Raw genomic sequence first — 12,500 nt, 5'->3', positions numbered from 1 at the left:
GTGTGTGTGTGAGTGTGTGTGAGTGGAGAGCACTTGCACTGGTGTGAATTGAATATTCTCAGGCTGTTTTAATGCCCATTGGAACTATGGGTAACGGAATGCTGAAAGGTTCCCGATAGAGATGTAAAGAAAGAGACAGAGAGAGGGCAAGAGAGACGGGAAAGAGAGAAAGAGAGATGCTACAGAGAGAGATGCTACAAAGAGAGAGATGCTACAGAGAGAGAGATGCTACAGGGAGAGGGAAAGAGAGTGCTATATAGAAGAAATGAAATGACAGAAAGAGAAAGTGAGAGAATGAGAAACAATATGGAGAAAGAGAGAGATATGAAGCCATGCAGACAGGTGTGTCACACACACACACACACACACACACACACACACACACACACAGAGAATAATTAACTAGATGAGACAGAATAAACATAAAAAGCAAAAAGGATAAAAAGTCACTTGATGGGAAGCTGCTGCAAAATCTCTGTTTTCTCTCTCTCTCTCTCTCTCTCTCTCTCTGTCTCACTCTCTGTCTCACTCTCTCATGCTGTCTCACTCTCTGTCTCACTCTCTCAGGCTGTCTCACTCTCTCACACTGCCTCACTCTCTCATGCAGTGTCACTCTCAGTCTCACTATCTGCCTCACTCTCTATGAGACAGACTCTTTGTCACTCTGTTTGTCTCTGTCCCACTCTCTTACTTACTCTTTCTGTCTCATGCTCTGTCTGTCTCTCTCTTTATCTGTCTCAATCTCTGTCACTCTGTTTGTTACTGTCTCACTCTCTCTGTCACTCTGTCTCACTCTATCTGTTTGTCCGTCCGGTTTTCTGTCTTTCCCTCTATCTGTCACTATCCCTGTCTTATTTTCTCTCTGTCTGTCTGTCTGTCTGTCTGTCTGTCTGTCCGTCTCTATGTCTTTTATTCCATGTGCAGATGTTAGATGTTACACCCTTAGCAGATGTTGGCAGAGTTAAAGCTGGTCATTTAGACTTATCTGACCCCACCTCTATCTCTCTTTTCAAACACTCTCTCTTTATGTGTGTGTGTGTGTGTGTGTGTGTGTGTGTGTGTGTGTGTGTGTGTGTGTTTGTGCACGTCATGGATGCAGGACATGTATGTGCCATATGGTCATGTCTGGATGTCCTCTTTCACACAGCGCCTGAAAAGAAACAGTGGACTGTTGTTATCTATTTCAGAGTGGGTCTCTGTGTGTGTGTGTGTGTGTGTGTGTGTGTGTGTGTGTGTGTGTGTGTGTGTGTGTGTGTGTGTGGTTGGGGGGGTTGGCAGTTTTACAATTAAATAAAATGTGTGTCTCTCTTGCCCATAACTCAATTCATGTAAATAAATAGACTTAAGCTTTATGAATAATAAAATGGTTTTTTACATGTTTTAGTGATGTTATAATGGTTCTAGAACCACATAAAGATTTCTAGAACCACATCAGGAACTCTAGAACCATTTGCAGAAGTTCAGAGCCCACACCTACGAGCAAAATTCAAGTAAACTCTTTTAAAGCCACATCAGGAGTTCTGGAACCACATCACCGACTCACAAAAACATCAGGAATATTAGAACCACATTGCGAATTCAAGAACCACATTGGAAACCACCTCTGGAAATCATGAACCACATTAAGAATATTACAACCAGATCAGGAACTTTAGAACCACATCAGGAACTTTAGAACCACATCAGGAACTTTATAAGCACCTTAGGAAAGCCAGATGATGAGAGCCATGTATATGATTTTAGATTCCCATCTGAGACTCTAGAACCATATGAAAGGTCATGTCACTCGTCCAAGGTCATGTCAGTGATCCGAAACTCCAGAGTCATGGTATGTTGTTACATTGTTTAGTTACATAAAATCATCTCATTGTCATGCTTGTTACATTGTTTGATGTTACGATATTTTACATGAACTCATGATATATTACACTATTATGTTGTGTAACATCCCGCCATGTTACGTTACAAGCAAATTTGTTATGCCATTTCTATTAGCACTGCATCGTGTTACATCATTTTATGTTGCAGCGTGTTTTGTTACATAACGTTTTGTTGCACCATGATACGTTACGTGATTTTTTTTTACATTGTGTCATATTTTGTTGTATCATGATACATTATATGTTGTGTTGTGTTGTGCTATAACATGTCCTGCTGCATGGTTTTTACGCTCCATCACGTATGTAGCATAATGTTTTATTATGTGGCATGATGTCACGTTACCTTAAATCTCAGCTTATGCCATGTTACACATTTCATCACAGTCCGTTATGTCATTACGCCACACTATGTTATACTTCATTATTTTGTGTTACATTATGCTGAATTCCATTTATAGCACATTATATTACATTGTTACATTATGCTGAATTACATTTAAAGCACATTATATTACATTGTGTTACATAATGTCACATTACATGATGTTACTTTTCATTGTTTTTTCCATGTTATGGTTTGTTACATTACATTTGTGATAGTACATTATGGAATATTATTTTATGTTACACTATGCAATGTTGCATCATGTTGCCTTCCACTTGTTAAATAACATTGTTATGGTATATCATGCTACTTTATGTTTGTTTGAGTACACTATGTCATGTTACATTATGTTACATTTATATGTTACGTTATGTTACATTACATTTGTTTTAGTTCATTATGTTACTTTGTGTTACAATATGTTACATTATGTTACATTACATTTGTTATGGTACATTATGTTACGTTACAGAACACTTATGTTATATTACGTTACCTCATGTTACATTATGTTACATTACATTTGTTTTAGTTCATTATGTTACTTTGTTACCTCATGTTACATTATGTTACATTACATTTGTTATGGTACATTATGTTACGTTACAGAACACTTATGTTACATTATGCTATATGACATCATGATACATAACAATTACGGTATGTTACACTATGTTGCGTAACATTTGTTATAGTACCTTATGTAATACTACATTGTTACGCTATGTAATGCTTGCCAAATTTGACGTTTTGTCGTTTTGCCATATTAAAAACGGTCATGTTGCGTTATCATACACTATACAGTATGATATTTTGTGTGTTACCTCTGATCATGTTGTCGTTCTATGTTTCGTTACATTGTCATTATCCTGGGGCTTAATTTAATGTTGTGTTTTTGTGTTACATAATGTCATACTTCCTGTGGTAATAAGTGACGTAGAAGCTCACAGTAACAAACACCAGTGAACAGAAAAAACAGCACATTATTTCAACTAATGATAGGCTTTATTGTGTGTGTGTGTGTGTGTGTGTGTGTGTGTGTGTGTGTGTGTGTGTGTGTGGTGCGTGTACCATCTGCGTCTGTGTGTATGCTCTCTGATGCTCTCACTGTGAGACTAATTACAGGACTTTACATGCCTCCACGGAGACCAGTGGCCACCCTCTCTCTCTCTCTCTCTCTCTCTCTCTCTCTCTCACACACACACACACACACACACACACACACACACACACACACACACACACACATGCTGCACAGCACTACCATATTACATTCAACTTTCTCCAGCACTCATCCCTATAGAATTTCTAGAATATAGAGTGGGGGTGGTAATAATGCCTGTCAATCACAGTCATGGCTCCGCCCCTCATTATAAATAGACTCTGTTTACATATCCATCTTTTCTTTCTCTGCTTCGGCAAACGTTCTGTGCTTTCTTTTTTTCCCACGTGTCTTCCTTTCTCTCTCTCTTTTTTACTGTTTCTCCCAATATCTCTCATTCCTTCTTTTTCCTGTAAATGTCTTTGCGCGTCTTTGCTATACTCGTTTTATTTACTTATTTTTCTCAACCAGTCTCTCTCTCTCTCTCTCTCTCTCTCTCTCTCTCTCTTTATTTCTCTTGGTTATTATGTCATACAAGGCTGTTGTCCTGGAAATTATAGAGGGATAGAGAGAGGAAAACAGAGAGTGAGAAAGAGAGAAACAAGAGTAAGACATCAATACAGACGGGAAAGAAAATAGAGATAGACAACAATATGTGGAAAGAGAGAGACTAGAAGAAAAAGAATTTAAGAACAGACAGGCAGACAGAAAGATACATAAATACTTAGAAGAGATAGATAGATAGATAGATAGATAGATAGATAGATAGATAGATAGATAGATAGATAGATAGATAGATAGATAGACGGGCGGACGGAGGGACGGACGGACTGATAGATAGATGATGATGGCTGGATTGATGGGTGAATAGATAGATAGATAGATAGATAGATAGATAGATAGATAGATAGATAGATAGATAGATAGATAGATAGATAGATAGATAGATAAAACATGAGAAAGAGAGATGAGGAGAAAGAAGAAAAATATATACCCTAAAATAGTTATATATAGACAGATGGACAGATGGACAGACAGATAGATTGATATAAAGATAGTTTTTCCAGGCTAATATGATTTTCTATTTTTTTGCTCTTTTGCATGTCTTCCTCAACACAATGCTATATGGTCTCTCTCTCTCTCTCTCTCTCTCTCTCTCTCTCTCTCTCTCTCCTCAGGTAACTATGGTGAAAGTGGAATGGCGGCGTTTAAGGAGATGGCTCTGAAGGAAGGGATCTGCATCGCACACACTGATAAGATCTGGAGTAACGCAGGCGAGCAGAGTTTTGACCGTCTGCTGGCGAAGCTGCGCAGTCGTCTGCCCAAGGCACGTGTGGTGGTGTGTTTCTGCGAGGGCATGACGGTCCGCGGCATCCTCATGGCCATGAGACGCCTGAACCTCACTGGGGAGTTAATGCTTGTGGGCAGGTCTGAGACTGTGAACCCTCCTCCTCCACCTCCCCCACTTTCTTATCATCATCATCATAAACATCATCAGTATCAATAACATTATCTCCATTGCTATCATCATCATCTTCATCATCAACATCTTCATTATCAAGGTAGGTTTAAGACTATGAATCATCGTTAATATTATCATCATTATCAACATCACCATTGTTATCATCTTCTTAAATAAGACATGTTTAAAACCGGGAAACATTCCATTCATCATCATCGTTATCAACAACATCTCCGACGTAGTGATGATCATCATCATCAACACCATCATCATCTTCATCTATAGGGGAGGATTGAGGCCGTGAAAATCCCCTTCATCATCGTCATTACCATTATTAACAACTTTTATTACCACCACCATCATCATCTTCAAAACCATCATCTTCTTCATCATCAAGGCAGGTTTGAGACTGCAAATCATCATCATCACATTCATCATCATTATCGTCATCAACGTCATCATCATCACGATGATCATCACCATCATCGTCAAGTCGGGTCCACCATCACCAACATCATCATCAGGGCAGGTTTGAAACTGTGAATCATCACCAACATCACCATCATCAAGATCATCTTTGGGGCAGGTTTGAGACTGCGAATCGTCACCAACATCACCATCATCATCATCAGGGCAGGTTTGAAACTAAATCATCACCATCATCAAAATCATCATCAGGGCAGGTCTGAGACTGCAAACCATCACATTCATTGTCATCATCATCATGGCAGGTCTGAGACTGCAAAACATTATCAACATTATCATCTTCAGCATAATAAACGCAGGTCTGAGACTGCGAATCATCATCATTATTAACATTATCATCATTCTCATCATCAAGGCTGGTCTTCACCTGCGATCAATCAATATCATAATCATTGTCATCATTTTATCATGTTTTTACATCTTCATCATGACCATTAACATTATCATCTTCCTCACCATCAACATTAGAACATCATTCACTTTATCAGAACCGAAGGCACGGCCACCTTGATGCCTACTGAGGCTATAAAGCAATGTGCAAAGAAACGCTTGAGACGGTTTGAAGGCAGCAGCAGCAGCACATCACCCCGTTGCTAGGTTACCAACTGCACTAAACTTACCTTACGTGAGAAGAAGTGAGCAAAAAAGCACAAATATTCTGATTACACTTGCGATTTTTCCCTCAAAAACACACACGACTATAAATCAGACACAGTGTATTTTGATGTCATTTTGAAAACATCTGGCTGATGCAAGGGATTATGGGATATAAGGGGAAGGTGAAGGAACATGTGCATGGTGTTTTAAAAAAATCGGCCAGATGAAGGCGGGACCACAGAATTCAGTGCAAACCTTCGATTCGTGTCTTCCTGTTTTATTAAGGGGCATTTGTTAAGGTTTAACCATCATCATCATCATCATCAACATTAGTTTTATGTCACTGTCACTGTCCTCAGCATCATCACCATCATCATTTTCATGAGCTTCATCATCATCGTCATCATCACGAACATCACCATCACCTTTATCAATTTCACAAATGGTACGAATCATCATCTTCATCATCATCATAAATGTCTCCTGTACCACAACCATGACTGTCACCGTTCACGATATCATCATCATCATCATCAGCATAAACATTATAATGTCCTGCAACATCACCATGACAGTCACCGTCTTACAGCATCATCATCTTTACCATCATCATCATCCTCACCATCATCTTCATCACCTTCATCATTATCATCATTAATGTTATGATATTCTCCTGCACCATCGCCATGATTGTCACTGTCCACATCATCATCATCCTCACCATTGCTATCATCATCATCATCGTCTTTTCAAATCAACCACACACACACACACACACACACACACACACACACACACCCCAACATGATTCAATTGACACAGACATTAGAAGATCAAACATACTGAAGTCTGCCAGGAGTCAATGAGAGTTTTTTTGCCAGGATTCACAGGGCATCTCACCCACACACACACACACACACACACACACACACCTGTGCTGTCTATTAGTGGATAAAGGGGGTTTATATATTAATGACTCACTTGCTTTGTTGTGTATGTGTGTGTGTGGGCACAATCTAAATGCTTGACTGCTTCAGTAAATCGTCTTTGCTGCCATTAAACATACACACACACACACACACACACACACACACACACACACAAACACCAAAGCACCACCCTGTCTTCTGTCCGTATGCGTCATTAGTCTATATTGAGCACAGAACCTTGTTTGCACGTCACTTACTGATGCTCCAAACACCAAATCCCAGAATTCTTAGGGAACATTTTTTGATTGTAGGGTATGTGAGGGTGTCGAGGAAGACTAGGTAGACAGGAGAGATGTTTGTGAGCTCTGAGTTCTCATTTATTTAGTTTTAAAGCTTCTGGAAAAGCTCAGATGTTTTACTGTGGTATCAATGTGATATTTACAGTAGAAGTAGTGTGATATTTACAGTAAAATTAATTATATTAACTATAGTATTAGTGTGATATTTACAGTAGTATCAGTGTGATATTTAGAGTAGTATTAATGTGATATTTACAGTGGAATTAGTGTGATTTTACAGTAGAATTAATGATATTTACAGTAGAATTAATGATATTTACAGTAGAATTAGTGTGATATTTACAATAATATTAGTGTGATATTTACAGTAATATTAGTGTGATATTTACAGTAGTATTATTGTTATATTTACAGTAGAATTAATGATATTTACAGTAGAATTAATGATATTTACAGTAATATTAGTGTGCTATTTACAATAATATTAGTGTGATATTTACAGTAATATGTGTGATATTAACAGTAGAATTAGTGTGATATTTACAGTAATATTAGTGTGATATTTACAGTTGTATTATTGTTATATTTACAGTAGAATTAATGATATTTACAGTAGAATTAATGATATTTACAGTAGAATTAGTGTGATATTTACAGTAATATTAGTGTGATATTTACAGTAATATTAGTGTGATATTTACAGTAATATTAGTGTGATTTTACAGTAATATTTGTGTGATTTTACAGTAGAATTAATGATATTTACAGTAAAATTAATGATATTTACAGTAATATTGTGTGATATTTACAATAATATTAGTGTGATATTTACAGTAATATGTGTGATATTTACAGTAGAATTAGTGTGATTTTACAGTAATATTAGTGTGATTTTACAGTAGAATTAATGTGATATTTACAGTAGAATTAATGATATTTACAGTAGAATTAATGATATTTACAGTAATATTAGTGTGCTATTTACAATAATATTAGTGTGATATTTACAGTAATATATGTGTGATATTTATAGTAGAATTAGTGTGATATTTACAGTAATATTGGTGTGATATTTACAGTAGTATTATTGTTATATTTACAGTAGAATTAATGATATTTACAGTAGAATTAATGTGATCTTTACAGTAGAATTAATGTGATATTTACAGTACTATTAGTGTGATATTTACAGTAGTATTAGTGTGATATTTACAGTAATATTAGTGTGATATTTACAGTATTAGTGTGATTTACAGTAGAATTAATGATATTTACAGTAAAATTAATGATATTTACAGTAATATTGTGTGATATTTACAATAATATTAGTGTGATATTTACAGTAATATGTGTGATATTTACAGTAGAATTAGTGTGATTTACAGTAATATTAGTGTGATTTACAGTAGAATTAATGTTATATTTACAGTAGAATTAATGATATTTACAGTAGAATTAATGATATTTACAGTAATATTAGTGTGCTATTTACAATAATATTAGTGTGATATTTACAGTAATATATGTGTGATATTTATAGTAGAATTAGTGTGATATTTACAGTAATATTGGTGTGATATTTACAGTAGTATTATTGTTATATTTACAGTAGAATTAATGATATTTACAGTAATATTTGTGTGATTGTACAGTAGAATTAGTGTGATATTTACAGTAGAATTAGTGTGATATTTACAGTAATATTAGTGTGATATTTACAGTTGTATTGTTGTTATATTTACAGTAGAATTAATGATATTTACAGTAGAATTAATGATATTTACAGTAATATTTGTGTGATTGTACAGTAGAATTAGTGTGATATTTACAGTAGAATTAGTGTGATATTTACAGTAATATTGGTGTGGTATTTACAGTAGAATTAGTGTGATATTTACAGTAGACTTAATGTGATATTTACAGTAGAATTAGTGTGATATTTACAGTAGTATTATTGTTATATTTACAGTAGAATTAATGATATTTACAGTAATATTTGTGTGATATTTACAGTAGAATTAGTGTGATATTTACAGTAGAATTAGTGTGATATTTACAGTAATATTGGTGTGGTATTTACAGTAGAATTAGTGTGATATTTACAGTAGAATTAGTGTGATATTTACAGTAATATTAGTGTAATATTTACAGTAGAATCAATGTGATATTTACAGTAGAATTAGTGTGATATTTACAGTAGAATCAATGTGATATTTACAGTAATATTGGTGTGATATTTACAGTAGTATTAGTGTGATTTACAGTAAAATTAGTGTGTGTGCAGCAATTATATTACTGTCCAACTTTTCTTTGCTATGGTATTGATTATTGTTCATTATAAAAAATTAGCATGTATTATAAGCACAGAACAGTATTCCTCCATGGAAACTCTCAGGATCTTACAGAAATTTGAGTTTTAAGATTTTATTATCACAACTTTCCAATTTAAATTTTTGCCTTATATAATTTTTCTGGAATTATTGTGCTCCAAAAAGCCCCTTTTTTAGTATCACACACACACACACACACACACACACACACACACACACACACACACACATACAAAAGCTGTGTATGAATGCAAATTATTTTGTTCATCAAATCATATTATTAATGTACTGAGACAAAACACACACACACACACACACACACACATGCACACACCTATGAAGTATATCGTGTATTACACTTTCTTTCTTTCTTTCTTTCTTTCTTTCTTTCTTTCTTTCTTTCTTTCTTTCTTTCTTTCTCTCTCTTTTATCACCATGCCTTGACATCTTGGCCATCCTTTTATTTTACTAAGGATGGAAAGAGACAGAGAGAGAGAGAGAGAGAGAGAGAGAGAGAGAGAGAGAGAGATGGAATGCAAAACCGGTACCTCTTCTGCTGTGCGTTACCATGGCAACAGCACTGAATCCCTACATGGCAGCATGAGAGTAAAAGTGAGAGAAGGGCAAAAAGAAAACAAGGATATACCCCCCACACACCTACTCACACAGCACACACACACACTCACAAGCGCAGTTACACACTACCTTGACAAGTGTGTTAGAGGTGTGTGTGTGTGTGTGTGTGTGTGTGTGTGTGTGTGTGTGTATGCAAGTTTGTATCTATTTGTAGCTTGTGAGATGGAGGTGTGTGTTTGTGCTCCAGGTGACTTTAGGTGGCTTGTGTTGGAAGACACGAGTGTGTGTGTGTGTGTGTGTGTGTGTGTGTGTGTGTGTGTGTGTGTGTGTGATAACAGCAGGAGGAAGTACACAGTGTCACTACTGTAATTACCATCTGCCTGAGTTGTGCATGTGTGTGTGTGTGGAGTGAAGCTCTAATGAGGGACAGTAAGTCTGTTATAAATGTATGTTGTCAGTGGCTATAGAGCTATAAAGAAATAACACACACGCACGCATGCACGCACACACACACACACACAAACACACACACACACACGGTTCACAGTCTGGGTGAAGGATGTGAATGCGAACACGGATGCGATCCCAGTGCTCAGTGCTTGCAGAACCAAATCGCTCAGACGTTTAACATGCACTTAGCATTGCATCGCTAAGCTGGCTGCTGGTGATATGTTAGCCCTGCGGATAAGCTGTTGGACTTTGATTTGAAAGGTCATGAGTTCAATTCCCACCATCTAGCTGCCACTGCCGGTCCCTTGAGCAAGGCTCTTATCCCTCAATCGTTTTGGTGTGTAACAGTTCATGTTAGTGAAACTAGAAGCTATTCTTTGCCAGCTAACTAGTACCGTTACCCAACTTACTGACGTGTCGTTAACTAGCTGTAGACTATTTATGAACGACGTACCGGTTTCTGTTTTTCTCTTCATGCTTGAATGGCTGTGACGGAGCCTATCATTGGTGTGAGATGTTAACGGAACTCGATTCTTCCTGACCATGTGAGACCGGGACAAAACTTCCCTGATGCAACTTAAAATGTCACCAAACAATTCACTGAATGAAACCGAATAAACAACTTTGATGGACAGAATTTCAAAGATAATTAGCACCGTTTCTAGTCATTAGCAAACCAGACGGTAGTGGTAGGTAAGGCGTTCGCCTTTGGATCCGTGGGTTGTGGGTTTGAGTCCCGGTCATACCAGGCTGCCATTAAACCAAGTACAGAATTTACCAGACATCCTTATATGGTAAAAATAAGACACTATATGGACAAATGTTTGTGGACACCTGACCATAAGATTGATATGTGCTACTCGATCGTCCCGTTCCAAATGTAGTCTCCATTCGCTCTTATGATGAGATGCAATCTTCTGATTTTCTAGATTTTCTGGATATCGATGTGAGATTTCATTCAGACACAAGACCGTTAGTAAATTCAGTTATTGATGGAGGGGAGGTGAAGAAGCCTAGGGTGCAGTCAGCGTTCCATCATCTTGTTCAATATGGCCAGAGCTCTATAGCAGGAAGATCCTCCACAGAAAAGCAGATCTTCATAGAGCTGCATCGTACATGTTGAACAGGTTTGGGTTTCAAAAGATGAGAAAATTTCATGGCATCTGAAGACGTTTTATACAACCATGTGCCTTTGAGTTTGTGGTAACAGTTTGAGGAAGAACCACATATGGGTGGGGAAAGTCATGTGTCCGTATACTTTTGTGTGTTTAGTAATGGATATGTGAGGTCACAGGGTAAATCCTTCAGCAGATTGGAGAGAATACAGCATTAGCATCAGAATATTAGCACTAGCATTAGCATTAGCTACAGTAAATACATTATTCTCTGCAAACACATTTCTTGTTACACTGCAATTTGTTCATGTTTTTGACTAAAGTCAGTTCAAAAAACGGCTTCACTGTGTCGGTGTAGCAAAATGTGTGTGTGTGTGTGTGTGTGTGTGTGTGTGTGTGTGTGTGTGTGTGTGTGTGTGTGGAAGGACAAGAGGAGTGACAACGTGTATAGCATTTAAACTCCACTGACCCACTCGCTGTCTGGTACACACTGTAATCGACTTAGCCCTGTTGTGTGTGTGTGTGTGTGTGTGTGTGTGTGTGTGTGTGTGTGTACGTTTGTGTGTGAGACTATCTGATATGACATTTCCTAAATGATTTCTTTTCCCAGACCATATTGCCAAGGTCCAACCTCATCATGTCTCCTCAGAGAGAGAGAGAGAGAGAGAGAGAGAGAGAGAGAGAGAGAGAATGTTGAAAAAGGTGTGTTGGAGAAGGAGAGAGAGAGACTGTCACAGAGGGTGAGACAGATAGATGGACAGAGAGACATCATGTCAGAGAGGGTGAAGCAGACAGACAGAGTATGTCGGAGAAGGTGAGACAGACAGAAAGACAGACAGCTTGTCAGAAAGAACGAGACAAGAGAGACAGATGGCATGTTTGAGATGGT

At 37.1% G+C, this 12,500-nt stretch overlaps 1 protein-coding gene across 1 annotated transcript in view; it reads left to right on the top strand.

Annotated features, from left to right (window-relative positions):
- The window catches only part of grm5b (glutamate receptor, metabotropic 5b), a 48,149-nt gene that overhangs the window by 7,149 nt on the left and 28,500 nt on the right, over positions 1 to 12,500 (top strand). Inside the window, 1 exon segment of the mRNA XM_046863048.1 lies at positions 4,546 to 4,795. Coding sequence (XP_046719004.1) covers positions 4,546 to 4,795 — 250 coding nt within the window.

This window comes from Silurus meridionalis, chromosome 12 (genome assembly GCF_014805685.1).
Source record: "Silurus meridionalis isolate SWU-2019-XX chromosome 12, ASM1480568v1, whole genome shotgun sequence".
NCBI classification, from domain to species: Eukaryota; Metazoa; Chordata; class Actinopteri; order Siluriformes; family Siluridae; genus Silurus; species Silurus meridionalis.
The sequence above is the reverse complement of the archived record's forward strand: the minus strand, read 5'-3'. Positions and strand labels throughout refer to the sequence as shown.